The 19,075-nt window shown below is 41.1% G+C and overlaps 1 protein-coding gene across 1 annotated transcript; it reads left to right on the top strand.

Moving 5' to 3' along the window:
- Positions 1 to 1,305: 1,305 nt before the first annotated feature.
- On the top strand, positions 1,306 to 18,340 carry LOC135883059 (E3 ubiquitin-protein ligase RNF170-like). Its single transcript, XM_065410097.1, has 6 exons — positions 1,306 to 1,343; positions 8,898 to 8,973; positions 11,817 to 11,925; positions 15,779 to 15,852; positions 16,377 to 16,487; positions 18,035 to 18,340. Exons 1-6 carry the CDS (start codon positions 1,306 to 1,308, stop codon positions 18,338 to 18,340), a joined length of 714 nt encoding a protein of 237 aa, XP_065266169.1.
- Positions 18,341 to 19,075: the final 735 nt, after the last annotated feature.

Raw genomic sequence — 19,075 nt, 5'->3', positions numbered from 1 at the left:
TAAGGCAGAGGAGCACGGGGGAAGCTTGCATAGCCATTGTCTGTGCAGTGTCTGTTCCACAGATAAACAGACTTCAGTCTCCACAGCTGTCAGTCTGGCACCTTTCAAAAATAATTAACTCACATTCTATATCTTATTATACACACAGCTACGAATAACAAACTCTAGATATACACGTTATACACAGACTGACACAGGTATGTGCATATGTGCACAGCCACACACACAGGTATGTAATTTGTCATCATTATATTTATAATGATCAAAGTGGAGGGCATTCCTAGAGATTAGTAACTAACAAGGAGTGCTGTGTATTGCACTAATCCCATCTGGTCATTAATCTCTAGGGAAGTGCTTTGTTTGCCACATCAAAACTGCTGTAAGGAATGTCACTCACAAGAACAATTCCAAGTACCATTTTTTGCTCTGAGTGCCATTGTACTGTTACATTGCTGACATTTTTCCCCATAAGTGTCAGGGGGGCTACTCAAGGGCTGAAAAATCAAGCGTGTTTAAATGTTTTGCAGGATCAAGGCCAGAGGGCTCAGCACTATGCAGGATTGAGCCCTTAATAGAGCTTATTAATTTTTTCCGCTTTGCTCATTAAATTGTAAAAGAACCTTACAGGAATTAAAATGTATTCTTAGACTAGCTAGACCTTTTCCTGAGGGGCGTATACCAGAAAAAGGGACAAATCCTCTATGAAGATTACAGGTCTATCAGTTAAAATTCTTTGGGGTAATTATTTCTTCTGCTGTAGACCAAAAAACCCCAAATCACATTATTAATTGGATTGTGTGCTGCACAATCAATTTAAATCATTATGCAATATTAAGCTATCACAAGTGTCTGGCAAGTATTAAGATTGTTTCACCACAGTATTCTAGCTAAACTCTTATCTACACACTAGATAGGCTGGTACTGTATCATATGATCACAATACTAGTGGCATGACCTTGATCAAGTTAATATTTGAAGATAGTAATGCAATATTGCAGTTACATTTGTGTATCTTTTTAATCATGTTAAAAAAAATGTTAAAATTCTAGAGGACCCTTGGGGGATCTAAAAAAAAAAAAAAAAGAGCTAAGTTGCTTTATTTGAAAAGAGGTTTCTTTCCTTAGTGGAATTTAGACAATCTAACAAAACCTTGACATTAGGCAACCCAGTTAATAATTAACTAAGCTGAAGCCTGCCTCAATGAATTGTGTGTGATGACCCCACATCATAACACTTCTCTGTCAGCTGGTGGAAGAGAGAAGAAGTCTAGCTATTAAAGCCCTTCACACAATTATAAAAGTAGGAATGCTAAGCCAGACTTTATGCAAATCTTCAGAACCAAGGTAAGAAGAGTGCATTAGAATGATTACTGTGGTCTTTTATAGTAGAGTAAATGTTCCAGGTAAAAAAGATCCACAGCATTTTAACTATTGGAAACCCAAACTTAAATCTGTTTTTTTAAATACGGGGAACGTTGGCACCAACCAATTCCTCCTTCCTTGCAGGATGTCTAATATTTTTAATTTGCTTGTGGCCAGGCTTAATATGTACTGTAAAATAGTGATTGTGTCCAATTGCTGAAACTTATGTTCACGTTTGCAGCACAGTACCATCAGCTTTTGCAGTGTATTATTTATGTGCATCCTTAGCAGCAGTTTTAAAAGCACTGTACTTTAAACACAGCCACAGCTCATGTATCACAGGGGTTTGACCCTGAGATAATGTGGTACCATAAATTCTAGCAAGTTGAAACTTCAGAGAGAGGTCTGTTTTAATTCTGAATAATGTCAGATGTTCCTAACAAAAAGCACTAATAATAGTTAACACTTTTCATCTACATAGTGCTTGGCAAACTTTAATTAATGCCCTTAAAACACCCCTGTGAGTTGGGCAAGTATTGCATGCTTCAAATTAAATAAAAATTGCATATGTAAAACTCAGAGGTTAAGTCATCTTCCCAAGACCACTGAGGCAGAAAAAGGATTAGATCTTCTGGCTCCCCATTCAATGCTCTAACAACTAGTTCACACAATTCCCGTGTGCACTCTTCTTAACCATATGCAAGGCACAATAATGACAGCTAAACACTATGGGTTAGATTTTCAGAAATAGTTCAGCACACACAATTAGGGACAGTTTTTTTCCCCCCAAAGAGCTCTGCTTGCATTTAGACCCCAAAATATGTGGCCAGATTGTAAAATAGCTCAACTCTCTTGAAAATCTGACCCTAAGTGTCATATTGGGAGCTGCTGGGGGCTGAACACCTTTGAAAATCTTGCCCTTGTTTAGGTGCTTAAATGGGAGTAGAATTCATTTGAAAATCTGGCCTTTAAGGACATAACTGTGCTCTCAGAAAAGTATATAAACATAAGGGTCTGATTTCAGAAAGGGAGACCTTCCAAACAATTTTTAAAAAGGAACAACTAAACCAACCCATATAAACCTGTAGCAAATGTAAGATTTGACATCAAGCACTATATATCAACATCCAGTACATCCAATTCTTATATTTTTAATATACTAGTCTTCAAAGGCTGTCACAAGTACATGTAGCATAAAAAAAGGGGTTTTAGTTCTCTTCCAGTTGGGAAAAGTTTTACTTAGAAAGTCTCTTTGAGCTATCATCTATTTTTCCTGTTAAAAGGGACATGGTCTGGTTAAAAATCATGGCCCAAATTTTCTCACTTATTAGGTTTGTAAAATTCAGCACTTAAGTCTGTAGGTAGGTACCTAAATAACTGTGGTCTGATTTGCAGTAATGCTGAGCACTCGCAATTCCCAATGAAGTCAGTGTGAATTGTAGAACAACACTGAAAAATCAGACCACGCTTTTTAGGACCTGAATGCACATTCTCATGCCAAGCTTTAAGCACATAGATTTGAAATTTTTGGCTGATATTTTTAAAGAATCAGATTTCATGTCCAGGCTGCAAATAACACTTGAGGTTAGTAAAACTAACATTTTAACCTTCTAATTTATTGTCACACTGGTTATCTTGTTTCTGGTCAGATTATAGTCAATTTTGTTTTTAAATTCTACCATAAACTTGAAATATTTGGGCTGCAAACACTGCAGCGTAGGACAGTATTTTAATTTAGTTAAAGCTGAATCTCTGACATAAAATTATGCTACCACCAAGAGGTGCTAAGGGTAGCACATCATATTCTCTCATCAGCAATAAGGATAAATTCTGCTCTCAGATCTGCATGGAGGATCTTAACTCTACTATTCTTTTACCCTACCCCTCTACCTCCGCCCTACTAACACAATGGGACTTCTGGAGTTATAAAGTGAGCAGAATATTTGAGTTACCACCTTTGAGTTACTATGTAGACTTGAGAATAGAATTCTTTCAACCCTAACCAGGTGGGGTAACATGAATCCTGAGAGCACTTTAGAACTTGGTTTTCATGTGTGACAGTTTGATACATTTAACTAGTGACAAGTCTAAGCCTTGAATATCTCCAATCAAGGCAAATTCACAATTTCCTTTGCAAACTTGTTCTCTTGACAGACTATTCTTATAAAATTATTCCTAACCAACCTAAATTTTCCCATTTGCAGCTGGAAAATATAGATAGGTACCATGATAGTGTGAAAACTCACTTTACATAGCATCTGGACTAAGTAGGCTATCGTTATGTGGTCTAAAATATCTGTTTTAAAATTCAGATACCTATAATAAAGAGAACATTTTAAACAGGACACAAATAACTGAGAACATTTTAAAAATAATGGTGCTGACTATGGGATGTGATTAACTCTTTCAGATATATTTTTAATCATTTAATTAGTCTAATTCTGATCTCATACCAGCATTATCTCTATTGACATCAATGGGGTTATTCCTGATTTACAACAGCATAAATGAGATCAGAATCAGGCCCAATGTATTAAATAAATGCACATATCAGATACATTTTCCCCACAGAATAATAGACTATAAGAAAATAGTTTACTGTGAGATAGATCCTCAGCTGGTATAAACTGTCAAAGCTCTATTGATGCCTACACGAAGCTCTCCTATTCCCACCAGCTGAGAATCCTTTGCTGTATATCTGCCATTAATGGTCACTAAACAATGTACTGCTCTGCATCTTGTCCTACTGTGATAGTTCTTCACAAGAGGCCATACAAAATATCATGGGCCTGATTCTGATCTCAGATACACCACTATAAATTAGGAAGTAACCCCTATGAAGTTACACCAGTGTCAGAGGAGGATCAGGCCCTGCGTTTTGTCAACCTCTGGGACAACAGTTAGCATTCATCTGCCACCCATGTCAGAGGATAATGGATTGTCTTGGTCTGTCTCTAATGTATACCACCAAATGGGTGGCTGACTGGTTTCCTGGTAATTTTCAGCAATGAAAGGATAATCATTACCAGTTTTTCACATGTTAAAAATAAATTAAAATAATCTTAGATTAAGAATATAATTATAATTTCCCCTTTATTTTGTTTCTTTTTTTAAAATTAAACTTTCTAGTGGGATATAAATAATTAAATAGAATAAACATTTCAAGACAAAATGGGTCAGCAGCAATATGGGGCTAGCAACTAGAAGAATTAACCAGCAAGGTTAATAGATATATTATGATTCAGTCTGTAGATTAGTCTGATAAACAGGGCCGGCTCCAGGCACCAGACGAGAAAGCATGTGCCTGGGGCAGCACATTGTAGGGGCGGCATTCCGGCCAATCTTGGGGCACCCAGCCCAGCCCTGAAGGGGCACGGACCCCGACCCGGGGAGCAGGAAGTAGTGATCCCCGCTGCTCATCGTGCCGCCGGGCTCCCTGGGACGCGCCACTCCCCGCCGCCTGCACCGGCCTCCGCCTCCCGCGCCGCTCTGAGCCCGGCCCGGCCGAGCCGCCTTTAAAGGAGCGGCTGAGCCAGCACCTCCTGCAGCCCCCGGGCACTGGAAGGAGGGAGGGTTCTGCGGCGGCCCGGCGGGCAGCGGAGGCAGGGAGGGAGGGTTCTGCGGCGGCCCGGCGGGCAGCGGAGGCAGGGAGGGAGGGTTCTGCGGCGGCCCGGCGGGCAGCGGAGGCAGGGAGGGAGGGTTCTGCGGCGGCCCGGCGGGCAGCGGAGGCAGGGAGGGAGGGTTCTGCGGCGGCCAGGCGGGCAGCGGAGGCAGGGAGGGAGGGTTCTGCGGCGGCCCGGCGGGAAGCGGAGGGGCGGGCCCCACTGATCCCGGCGCTGTTTGCACTGTGCCGAGCCCCGCTGCAATGCCGGCCCCACGCAGAGGTCGCAGACCCCAGCCAGCGCTGCCTGTGTCGGCCCCCTTGGAGCCTGCCCGGCCGGGAGAGGCACCCCAAGGCCGGAGGGGGGAGCCCCTCTCGCCCGGCTGCAAGCGGGCTGCAGCGGCTGGCTGCCCACGGGTGGAGGGAGCGGGCGGGTGCCGCCCTTCACCCCCCTGCAAGCTGCCTTGACTGCCCTCCACGCGCTCCCTGCGGCTGCCGTTTTTTTTTTTTTTTTTTTTTTTTTTTTTTTGTGCCTGGGGCGGCAAAAAAGCTAGAGCCGGCCCTGCTGATAAACCTGGGGAGGACTGCATTAACAAGGACATAGTCTGTCCCTGAGCTGCGCATTTCCCTGGCGGCATTCCAACTCTTTTCCCTTTGCTGAGACCTATTTTAGATGTTGGATTTAGTTCAAGTTAAACAGATGGCAGCTCTGTTTCTTTTTTTAAACCAATGGTCACTTTAAACTACAAATGGGAGACTCAGGTCAGAGATAAGGATGCAGCTTATCTCAACTCATTTTTTATGGGAGTAGTCTGGCCCCATTATCCACAGCCCTTTGCACTGCTGAAATCTACGCAATTCTGGGCATCACATTTCCATTTTTTAGAGAGATCACTACAGCAATCCAACCAGCTTCTAGAAGATGCTTCTCTTTAACCTGCAAAAGCTCTTAGACTAGAATTAAACCTCCAGGTGCAGAGCTCCAGTTACAGTACAATGTATCACCTTTACGGTGCCCCAGGCACTTCTACCAGCACAGCAGCTCACCGACACCACCTTAGCCCATGTCTGGCATAATCAATCCCTTAGTGAGTGGTTTCAAATATCACCCTGCATAAAGCCAGCCCAGATCCTGCAAACACAGATACGGTGCTTTACTCGCGTGAGCAGTGCCGCTTCAGTAGGACAACTCACCTGAGTAAGGCTATCCATGCCCATCAGTGTTTCCAGGAGCAAAGTCCAAACATCTCACAGGACCACTGAGGTGAGCAATAATAATCAATGTAAATTGACCTTTTTAAACTGACTTTTCACCTTGTTGCAGTTAGCTTCCTTATCATAGAGGTATTATTTGATATTCTTGTATTGAACACTAATATTGAACCTTGCCTCTGCATCAAACATATTTTGCATCATTCACGGGGGCATAGTGGATTGTTGTGACATTAACCAAAAAGAGCACATCTTGAATATTTAATATTGACTAAAGTCATCTTTCCATACACTGCACACAAGCGACTTATCAAGACTGTCCCTGGTTTCCTTTGGGCTACAAAAGGCGGGCCTGCATCAGCAGAAAATTATCTATTGATTAAAAAGGGTTAATTCTTAACTATGACAATGAAAGGTAACAAAAGAGGAAGATGACCCTGAGTTAAGTTACTTATTTCCTTTCCCAGTGATGACCGTTTATTTCTATATTAATGAGTAGTGCACTGGCCACCGATTTCTCCGTTTGGAAAGGGTGTGCTTTTAGTTGCCCCTGTGTAAAGGCTGCGTACCTAAATGCTCCTCACATACCTCACCATACTTGGGGTATGTTCCTACTTCCACTAAAGTCAACTGGAGTTTTGCTGACATTGACTTCAATGGCAGCAGGAACAGGCCCATGCATTTTTCAAAACGGCAATTTTGTTTCTCATTGGAGCAGATCAGTGAGCAGCCCACTGCTCAATGACAACAAAAATAGTTTTTCCTCCTTTCTCGCAGTGATAGATATTACCTTTGGTTTCAAAAATCCATCCGCAGCCCATTTTTATATAAATATAATTAGACTGAACATTGGAGGTTTGTAGAAATATCTGTGAGAAAGGAACTGTGAAACCGCAACCTACAGCCTCTTTTGTTACCTAGAATGTATTGTCTGAGGACGATCACAAGATCACAACACTTAGAGGTGGATAAGTCTTATTAGATCACTGACGCCATTATTTTGAAAGGGAAGTATATAGTGTTACAATATCTCGTGTAGACATATACAAGAAAATTCATACAGGAAAAAGTGCTTTTATACCCATGTATTAAATAGATTTTAAAACCCACACCTTTTGAATATAAGTGATATTTTTCAGTCTCTCCCTGTCAGTATCTAGTCATCTTGTGTAAATAATTTTGCCATGTACAACACTGGCAGTATGGAAGCCCAGTGTGACAAGACAAAATTCATTACCTGCTTGGCAATTAGGCTGAGACTTTTGTTTTTTTCCAACTGCCTTAGGGATATGGGATGTCCAGCTCCCATTAATTGTAATAGGAATGAAGCATCTAAATCCCTTACCTGGCTTTGGAAATCACAGCTTTATCACTCAAAAATTACAAAATCTATCCCTCCTGGCTGACCCAAACACTTCTCTTTGTAGCCACTGAATAGGAGATTTCTCGTTTCACTGTCTAGAAAGCCCCCAGCCTTCTTTCCCAGAATGCAGGTGCAAACATTTATATGGAGGATCAGAAATGCACCCTTTAGGGATGGATTCTGACATCAGTTACACCAGTATAACCCTGGAGAAGTCCCACTGGCAGCTTCAGAACCTGGCCCTCAGTCTTTGACTCTGCCAGGGAAAAGTCAAAGCCATTGTAGCTGTGGTCAGAGTGGTCCTCTTCTGGATAACTTTGTACAATCTGAAGAATTCCAAAAGGCCGGGCAGGGCAGGGAAGCAATGAAAGCTCTTCAGATGTATTTTTAGTTTAGTTTATTTAAAATGTGCTAATTTCTATGCACCTATTCCCCAAGTCAAAAGACAAAGACAATCTAGGGGGCTGAATAAGCCACTCTAATAATGATTACTGAAAGCCTACACATACCCGCTTTCACCCGCCTCCCCAAAGGGCACGGCTGTCCTTTTCCAAGATGCATATCCATAGAAAGATATTAGATTTTGTTTCTACTGCAGGAAAGCTGTTTTTAAGCTAATGGAGATTATTACAATATATGGCCAAATCTTGCAAGCCCTCCGCATTCTGAGTAACCAGTAATTTCAATTAGGGCTTTTATCTCAGTAAAGCTACTGCCATTCTAGTCTGGCCTTTTCTTTTGATTTGAAATTTGTCATACTGCATGAAATATTCAATGAAACAAAATAAGATCTTAATCTTGCAATTGTCCCAATGTGGGTAGATGCCAGAACTGTATGGAGCCCCTTTGAAATCAAGAGACCTGTTAGGTGCAAAGGTGTGCCCATGTAGAACAACTTGCAGGCTCAGGACCAAGAAAGTTGACACATTAATCTTATTGTGATAAGATCACATTGCAGGAGTTAGAGAATTTTCCATCTCACTTCATTCAATAAGTAAATATCACAAGAAGATAAATAACTGCTTGCTTGGTAGCACTATATTTAAATTTCTTTGCTTTATTTACATATTCTTGGGGTGTCATAATGAGGGGATCATTGTCAGATTGTCATCTGACTTTCTGATGTTTAAAAAAATGGATACACATGATGCCTTGAGTATAGCGGCTAGTATTTTCAATGTCTAAACACGATATCACTTACTGGCAGCTCCTACTAGAAAAAAGCTTAGCATTTGATGAGTTTATGCACCCATTTGTGCAATGACTCAACTCAGGAATTGGGACTAATATTGCATGGCAACACAGTAACATCGAAGTCTCCCATTTTCTAAATGGCATAAACTCTCTGTTTTTTTTACAGGTTTGCTAATTTAAGTCAGCAGAAGATGAGTCATCTGGAAAAAGACTATAAACATTTGTCCCCTAGGAATCCTATTGTAAGTTCATTATTTTAAAACATATTTCAATATAAAATAGCCAAGTAGTTTACACTTGTTGAGGTCCAGAGGACAGGTGAGCTTTTCAGAATTTCCATCAGTTACGGTCTGGGACTGCTGGGTTTCCCTTGATTCAATAGCTCAGTTACATAATTAGAAACACATTTGCTCCCTGTTTTTTATCAGTCTGATTTGCAGTAATGTTTTATTACATTTCAAACGAAAGGCTGATACATAATCCAATTAGGTAAAATATGCAACACATGTAAACAAAGGCTGTGGACTCTGGGGCAGATCCTCAACTGTCATAGTTCCATCAGTGGAGCTATGACAATTTACATCAGCTGAGGATCTGCCCCTTTATGTCAAACTTTGATGAAATAAGAGTTTACAAGTATCCCCCATGAACCACACTGGGAGCTGGAATACATTAATGTGCTGTGCCACGTGTGTTTTTTAAATCATATTGCGTTAAAATCTGTTTACTGTGAGGTCATTTTTCAGGGCTGCTGTTGCTGTTTGTAATTCCATTTCCCCTACCTTGGGCTCCCTTGTTATCAGTATCTCAGCAGCTGAGCAGGGTGCAACCTGGTCAGTTCTTAGACAGGAGATCTTTAAGGCAAACCCAGATTGCTCCATGAAGTGGTGTTGGATTTTCATCAGGTGGTAGTCTTCCTTCTAGATACTGCTGAACTAGCATCATTCCAGAATGTTAAGGTGTTCTATGCGGCTGGAGAGGTCTGTTCTGATGAGAGGTGAAACTGAGAGCCTCACCACTTAAAACACCCATAGTAATTTTTTCAAGAGAACCGTTGTTCCCAGTGACCTGGACAAATTCCAGTGGGGGTAATTAACATTCTGTCTATCTTAAATTACTTTGTCACTTAACTGAGTGTGGTATATGACACTTCTTGTCCTAACATGTTTGTTATGTTGCTGTGTGCTATTATTCCTCTCCAGAGGCGGCTGCATTTCAGTGGTGGGTGAAGCAATTCATATATTTCACACACAGCATGTACAAGAAAGATTCTGTACACATTTACAATATCGTGACTACAGAAGGAAGAGAATTTTGTCAATAGTTTTGATACATTATTTTTTAAAAATGTATTCCTCTTAGTTACAGATCTTTGTCATGCAAAGAAATGAATTAGAGGGTGCTGATTTCAAACATATTAACTCAATGAACTGATAATTTTAGACTATGCTATGGGATGAATACCTGGATTCATGCTCCGTTATTTTGCAGAAATACATGTTAGCCTGTCTCTTTTTTTCTTGAAAGAGCTAAATTAATAAAAATTAAACCCATGCCTGATTTTTAAATGTGATTGAATCTTCATTAGTTTCTCTGGCTCTGCTGATGTCTGACATTCAAAGTTGTAAGTTCTATTTTTCCCTTTTATCACATCTTCCATAAATACAGGGCTGGCTCTAGGCAACAGCAAACCAAGCACGTGCTTGGGGCGGCACATTTTCAGGGGCGGTATTCTGGCCATTTTTTTTTTTTTTTTTTTTTTTGCTTCAGGCAGCAAAAGCCTAGAGTCCGCCCTGGCAGCAGCAGCACGTCGTGCATAGGGGGCACCCTGGGGCCCCTGCAGTTTGCGCCGCGCGGGAGCAGCGCCCACACCTTGTGGCTGGGCCGGGCTGGGGGAGGGATAGCTCAGTGGTTTGAGCATTGGCCTACTAAACCCAGGGTTGTGAGTTCAATCCTTGAGGGATTGAAGACCCCAATACTTAATGGGAGTGACATGAAAATTAGAATAACTATATCTCCCGGAGGATAGACTAACTGCACTGTTGTTAGACTAACTTCACTGGCTGATCTAAGAGTAGCTATGACAAGTGACGATTACCTAAATGCAAGTTTTTCATTGATCTGTATAAATAATACAAGACAAGCACATTCTGTCTCATGATCCATTACAGACCAGCTCATAAATCTGAATAAGCGAAGCTGGCAAAAACTGTCAATGACAGCAAGGATTTGATATGCAGTACGAAAAATTGCACCTGAGTGGTTTCCTCGCCACTCACTAAATCAGACATGGCAGAGATGAACATAATGCCAGGTAGATTGGCTTTTTAGCAATGGGAACGTGGGTAATCTAGAAAAAAACATCTGGAAACCAAGGTAAGCCTTATGGCTTTCACAGATTAGAATTGTAGGCTAGGATACTCTAAAGGTATTGTAATAAATGCCTGGCCACCTATGACCTCACAGTGCTCCTCTAGAGCATCACAAGGGTAGAACTTGTATCATGCTACTTTGAAACCATGCCCTCTATTTGAGGTATTAACTATAGAGGGCCTACGACACACAGTTGACAGGTAACGATGCCACCCCACAGCAGGCAGTAGTACACATACACCCTAATCAGTTCATTCCAATATATTTAGGATGTTACTGAGGAAGATGGAGGAGAATAATAGTGGCAGTGGAGGGCCAAAGAAATATTTGGACTGCTGAGGCAGAATTTAGGGCTTTGAGTTAGCAGTAATGATGAGCTGGGCAATGTAATGGACTAAACCATTTACATCGTCCAGGAAAGAGTCATGATCTACTGGTCTGATCATATGACTGGAGGCAAGGAACCCCCCGAGTTCTAATTCTACTTCTGACACTGATCCCATCTGTGGCAGTGGACAAGTCACAACTTCTGTGTGCCTCATTTTCCCCATCTATTTCTGTGGAGAAGATTCCTCACACGGCTGTTGTGTAGTGAATGTTTATGAAGCTGTTTGAAGACAACATGTGCTATTAATAATTATTAATAAACTGAATATGTCAATCAAAATATGCATCTACTAGAAATGTTTGATTTTTTCCCCCTCTCCTTTAGGAAGCTCTCAGACATTGGCAACCTCCTTATCACAGTGATTTAAGCTGCCCAATCTGCCTCCAAACAGCTACTTTCCCAGTAGAAACCAATTGTGGACATTTATTTTGTGGTAAGTTTTCCAGATTAGCATGCACAGTGCTTCGTAAATAAGTATGTACACCACACACATTACTGAAATCTCAGGATGTGTGTACTTGTGGGCCCAGGTGTGAGACCCACTGAATCCATGGCAGTTCTGCCACTGGGAGTAGGATCACACCCATCTTTGTTAATTTGAAATCACTAGAAAAATCAACAACAACATTTCTGTTTGCCCACTGCCTTTACATGTATGAGGCTGTGAAAGGGTTTGAAATACCCAGAAAATCTTGAGGCAATAAACAGGCAACAGATACCTCTGATGCCAGTCTTATATTGATCAATTCCAGTGGAGCCCATGGGATGCACAAAAGGGTAGTAAATACAGATTGTAATATTTATGCAAAAACAAAGAGTACAAATCCTGCATTCCTATAATGTTAAGGTTATAACTTTAAACACAAAGAAACTAAGAAATGTAAAGTTCAATTTATAATGTCAATTTATAATGCACACATGGGGCCCAATTTTGATCTCAGATCCATCTATACAGCTCCCATGGAAGTCAGCTTGAATTGCCCCCGTATATCTAAGAGAACAATTGGTCTCTCTCTATGGGTATACTTTTAAAATCCACAATTCTCAATGGGATTGTTCTGGTCACATTTACACTGGTATAAAATTGAAGTAAGAGAGATCAGAATCAGGCCCAATATGTGCCATGAGGTGAGTTAAGATTACTAGGAGAGCCTTAACTTCTGGATGTCTTGACTTATGAGTGTGTAAAATGGTAACCTTAATGCTACATAAATACAAGCTTTTATATTTTCCTATTTGTTTTAAAGTGGGGGGGGGGGAGGGAAGCTTAAATACCAGGGTGATTCTCCAGTGCTGAACTGAATTTTTATGCTGATGTAATTATTGACTTAAAAGGAATTACGCTGGTATAAAACTGGAACAATCTATGAACTGACTTCATGATGTACTTCCATGTTTGCATAGGCAAAAAAATTGTGCAACTATTCTGCTCTGGCTGTGTAAAGGGGCCTTAAAGCAGATGTAAATTACATTTACATCCAACTGACACTTTAAGCTCCCTTGACAGTACCAGAACGGTATAAAGAGACTTCAGTGTAAATGAGAATAAGACCATCAGACACTAATGCTGTGGCAGGGGTTTTGGGGGGAGGGGGGGACAACACACCATAAGCACATGCTGAAGAGAGTGGTGGGACCATCTTCTCCTAGGACATCATCACATCCACTACTATGTGCTTTGGAAAGAAAACAGATCTCAGCAGTAGATGTGGGTAGGTGCATGGAAATGTGCTGGAAGATTTATTTTCTATTACAGAAAGACATTTTTTTTCTAGGAAGTATCATTGTTCTGCACAGCTTGTTCAAGCACACTACCTCCATCTTCACAATAAAAAGCACAGTGCAAATAAATAATTTATCAAAATCAGGGAGCACTTCCTAGGAACCAGCCACTATATGAGAGTCTACATGGGAATACTTGAGGATTCTCCTTGTATGGGTTGGGCTGGTGTACATGCATTGCTTGATAAAATGCACATGCACACAGAAAAAGATCTTGAATTTAATCCAAGCCAGAACAAATCTGAGCAAAACATATGGCCCCAACACACGTTTCAAATAATATCAGACAAGCTACATTATACAGATTTTTCAAATGAGGAGAAAGACGTAGCAGTGAAGAATAATATTATCATCTTTTCCTCTTCCCTAGACTTATTTCCCTTTCTTTCTTTAGACTTTGTTTTCCTCCAACCGTATAATCATTTATTCTTCAAAAACATGATCCCACCCCAGTGTTGTAAAATATTTATTTATATAGAATTGGCCCCTTGCACAAAGTCCCACTCTAAAGTTTTATTCATTTTAGACATGAAAAGCAGACTATCAAAAAAGTGCAGCAAAGGCCTAAATCCACCCTGACTGAAGTCAATGGTAAAATGCCCACTGGTTTCCATCAGAACAGGATTAGGTCAATGCTGAGCACTTCTGATAAATCCCACTCTGACACAAAGTTTTATTGTTTTTTTTAAATGTGGCCAACCCATAGCTTTTCAAGCAGATTAACTGGAGATTTACAGAAAAATTGGAATTTATTATTATTGGTAATTCATACAGTTCTTCCCTAAGTTTTCATTTTCAGATTCATTTTGAACCATATGTTCAGGAAGTTAGGAGGAAAACTGATCTTGAACCAATATTTTTTTCTAATTACCAATAACCACAGAATATTTCAATGAAGCCCCGTGAACTCCCTCAAAAAGCAGTGTAGCAAACTTGATTAAAACGGGATTTGGTCTAATTTATGAAAACACACTGACACACAAATACCTGAACTTCAGAGGGGTCTTTCCCTTCCTGCGATCCTTTACAAACGATTCAACATGCAACATTTTTAATTGCCAGGGGTTGCTTTTTTAAAAGCCATCGGAAAGCTAAGATTTGATCATGCACTGAGATCCTGTTGTCTTCAGGAGGGGTTGGCATAAAGCAATCTGCCCACATGGATCCTAGTGCAGGGTAAGGGCTTAAATGGCCAAAGCAACCTCTGAAATCCAACATGAAGTTTTTTCTATCTGAGCTTTGCACATGCAAAAGCTTGGAGCTGGATGCTGGGCTGCATTTATACACACAACACGGGGATTTAGATCTAGATGCTGTCTGTTTTCAAAACTGAGATTTTGCACATGCAAACAAGAAATAAAGGCTGTAAAAACAAACAAACAAACTGCACTCAAACAAAACCAAATGTTAAATATTGCAGCCATTGTTTCAGATATTGGGGTGAGGCTCCCTTGCAAAAAACAAACAAACAAAAAAACCCCAAAAACTTTTGGGCCAAATTTAATATCCCTAATAGCATTTCTATTATATAACATCCCTAATAGCTATATACTTGATTTCATATGCACCAGTTAAAACATTGTTTCCCATGTAGCCACCCTTCTGAAGCATGATCCTAAAAAAGAAAGTATAATTACTGATTTTTTCCTAAATTGTGGGCTCCTAAAGACTTGATATTATAGGGTTGCTCAGGAGTGCCCACCGGCTGGTACAGGTTATTTTTAAGAATAAAAGAATTAAAGTGCAGTTCAGGTCTATAAAATGACAATCAAAAATGGCATTTTGGGGGTTCCACAGTTATTTTCACTGTGTTCATAGCAAATCAGATCAGTTTACAAGTGAAAAGATTTTTTTCTCACGGTCAGGCTGGCAAGCAGAGCCTGGGATCTGAAAGTCAAGCTGGGCTCTTTCTGGGTTTCGAGCTGTTATATCAAATACTGCCCTCAGCAGTGCTTGTGCAATCACTCTGTCCTCAAACTGTGGCCTGAGTTATACCTGTGCAACTCTCTGTCTTCAGTGAAGTTGTGCAGGTGAAACTGAGGACATAATATAAGGACAGAGGAGTTGCCTTGATGGGCATGCAATTGGAACTTACCCTTCTGTTGACGAAGAGGACAGAACAGAATCCAGCAGCTGTGGCAGTTCCACAGAGATGACAGCAATAGAGGAGTAAAAAAATTTTTAGTCACTAAGAGCCAGTTTCTCATCCCCTTATTCACAGTGATGAGCACCTTATTCCAAAAGTGGCCCTGTGGAGGTCAATGTGGCTCCTTTTGGAGTCAGGTCCTATTGTACTTCAGAGTCTCACCTGAAAGAAGCAGATATGTCTCTGAACACACAGAAGGAGCAGTGCCATTTTTACACCGTCACTTTTCAGAGTGGCGTCTAGGCAGATACAAGGGGAGGAAAGGGGGCTAATAACTTAGATGGCCTCCCTGTAAATCCTTTTTACCTAAATATTCTCCAGACCATTTGCCTTAATATATCAATTTTGCTTTTTGTAGGTTCCTGTCTAATTACATACTGGAAACATGGTTCCTGGTTAGGAGCAATAAACTGTCCTCTCTGCAGACAAAAAGTAAGAGTAATTTCTATTCTATACATCTGCTTTTTGACAGTTAGTGAATTAAGAGAAGAGATACCAAGGGTAATATTTGTACAGCCTCTTATTTTCTAGCATCTCAAAACCCATTTAGGCTGGAATGGCACTACAGTCATTTGCCTCTATCATCTGAAGCCTGTCATATCAGGGAATGCTGTAAAATATTAAATGTGCCTCCAGTGCTTCCCCCCCTCATAGTTGTTGAATCTCTGGCATAAATATTTCATAAAACCAAGACAGAACTTCTTATCCTCATCTGACCCTTGCCAGAGGCTGCACATTATATTGAGAGAACATACACTCCTTTCAGAAGGAAAGGGTTTGCATGTAGGAAATGGACCCACTGACCTGAAACTTGGAGCCAGGCAAAGGTCATTGTGACAGAAATATTGACAGGCATAATAAATTGCAGAAGAGTATTTTTCTTAATGCTGCAAGACCTGCATCACTTTACATTCAGCTGTATAGTTCTAACGCTCATTTTTGTTTTCCATGGGAAGGTGATTCTTCTGTGTAATGCCTCTTGTGAAAATCAACAAGATAAACCAAGCAAGCGGATTGTACGTGACATCAGAGATTACAACAAGCGTTTCTCTGGACAACCTCGACCTGTAAGTGCGGATATTTCTACATCCGCTTAATTAGCCCTGTCCCAAGCTGCAGTGGGTTGAAAGAGACTGAACAGTGTAAACTAATTAGTCAGTATGGGAGTTCCGTCTTTGGGTGTTCACATTGTTTGTAGCTTTGTAAGGAAGTCATGCCAGTTACAGCAAGGCTCAACATTCCTATTAGCCAGGTGCCCTGCGGCAGGTGATTTTGACCAGGGTGCTTAGGTCCCGGCTCAGTCATTCTGGAAGGGAGGGGAAAACAAGTGGGGAGATTAGGCAAGGGAGAGAAAACTGAACTAGAGATGGGCCAAACTGGAGTATGTGGCTCAGTTTTGAACCCCAGGATCTTAGCCTGCCTCTAGGGGTTTGCTTCTAAGTCAGATCCAAAACCAGAAAGGAGTTATCATCTTTCTTTCTGTTTGGAAGTGGCCAAACTCTCAGGGGTGAAGCTAGCATGGCTGTTCACATTGTCTACAGTGTAAACTACCCACTGAGGCCAAAATCCCAGCAGGCCTGGAGGCTCAACGGGCAATGGGACAGCTGTGTAAGATGAAGGCTAGACGTACATGTGCTCTATAAGTCATGCTGATTCCTTGCTAGACAACATGTATTGCCTGCCCTAGGCAGCTCTTCCTTGCCTCCTGGTGGAGGGCCTGCTAAGGGTTACGGATCTTACTTTAGCCTCTGGGCTGGAGGTTATTTCTTCAGGTTAATAGTTTTCCTTACTTCATTAAACCATTACAATGGCCAAGGGAAAATCCAGATATTATATTTCCTCTTGTATATTTACTCCAGGCATGGATCAGTACGTAGTTTATCAATTTAATATACTAACAGGGCAACGGAGTGTAGCAGGGGCTAGCGATTGCCTGTACCGTATGGAAAAACTAGTTAGCTTAAAGGGTCACTGGGTATCTTGGTATCATAGTACTAGGGTGACCAGATAGCAACTGTGAAAAAAATGGGACAGGGGGTCGGGGGCTATAGGCGCCTATATAAGAAAAAGTCACAAAAAACGGGACTGTCCCTTTAAAAACGGGACACCCTACATAGTACCTGCTATTGCCAGTAGGGGCTCAGTCCTACAGTCCCTCTTTATATTTACCTCCCCATGCCTGGAGTTTGCCTGAGTAAAGACTGCTGGACTGGGCTGCTAAGGCCAGATTTTCAAAAGAGCATACAGTCTCACGTTGAAGCACTCCACGCCCACACCCAAGATGACCTTTTCAAAAGAGATCAGCAGTCAATACAACAATTATGGTGGGATTTTCAAAGGGCACAACACCACACATAAGGCGTTGTTTTGAAAGTCTAGTCTTTTATTTTGGTATCTGAGTGGGAGCTGAGCTCTTCTGAAAAAATCTGTCTCTGAATCTTGGAAAATAAGTGAATAGTGTAGCTGGACTTGGACATTAGAGGTAAATCTTGCGATTAAGAAATTTTAGACTAAAAACATTGATTAGAAGCTTATCTGGTAACCAAAAAAGCTCCATGAATTAGAGTTAGAGAAAATAATATCACTTCATAACCCAATGCAACTGAATATTTAGTTTGCAGATTACCTTTATGACATGCCGCTACTCCTAAATCTTGCCTTAAGAGGAATCTTCACCCTGGGCGGTCTCGTATGGATCTTCTTCCTAAGAATTGTTGTTTGCTCCTTTGGGACCATCATGTGCTTAACTTCCCGATTTGACGTGATGCATGAATCTCTTTGTGGAATCCTTGCAGCAGTCGATGACCTAGTTGTCGTTTTCCTCCTTTTAATTTGCATGTTTAACATTTGCCAGCAAATGGAATCAGAAGGTATAAATATGGCAAGTTCTACAACTCAGACCATGCTGTCAGAATCTTGATAGACTCAAACTTCTACTTCTTCGTGAGCCTTCATCAGATTGTGTCAGGCTTCTCCATGACTCTGGGGGCAGCATGCGATGGACTGATTTTTGAAGAACATTCTAACGTTGACCTATAGTGGAGCAAGAGTCAGTACACTTGTCATGGCCAAGTGATTAATTTGTGCAAATGCTCACAAGCCTAGGTTATTAATACAGCGATGTATTTACTAGGTTCCTGCAAGGTGAAGCAGCCTTTTATGTGACTTCCCTTAACATACAAGACCTGAAATGACAGTGTCTGGGAGCTATGTGTAACCCACACACCACCTGGGTGTGGTGCTCTGTCCCATGTAGTGGCACCAACACCTCTTAGAGAGAGATTAATGAGTCTGCTCTACATCCTTAGCTAAGAGCCATATGGCGTTTAGCTCATGCACTAGAGGCTCATGCACTAAGCTTCTGAGGTTTGATCCCGCTCACCGATGACCAGGGTCTGTTGGCGTTACATATGCACAAAGCCTAAAATTGCAAAGTCAGTCACTTTATACCTGAACATTTTTCAGGAAACCACTTTACATCTAACTAGTTGCATCTCAGTTCTGGTTTACTAAATTTAATCTCGAGACCCTAGATAGTCTTATTACTGTAGAACTTTCTAAGACGCTACGAGTGTGGCATGGGAATAAAATGTCAACTACGTGGTTCCTCTAAGAGGTTGTCTGTAGGTGCTTTGTGCCACCAAAGTTTATTACG

This window comes from Emys orbicularis, chromosome 8, assembly GCF_028017835.1.
Source record: "Emys orbicularis isolate rEmyOrb1 chromosome 8, rEmyOrb1.hap1, whole genome shotgun sequence".
Classification (NCBI taxonomy): Eukaryota; Metazoa; Chordata; order Testudines; family Emydidae; genus Emys; species Emys orbicularis.
This window is presented reverse-complemented; position numbering and strand designations above follow the sequence as displayed.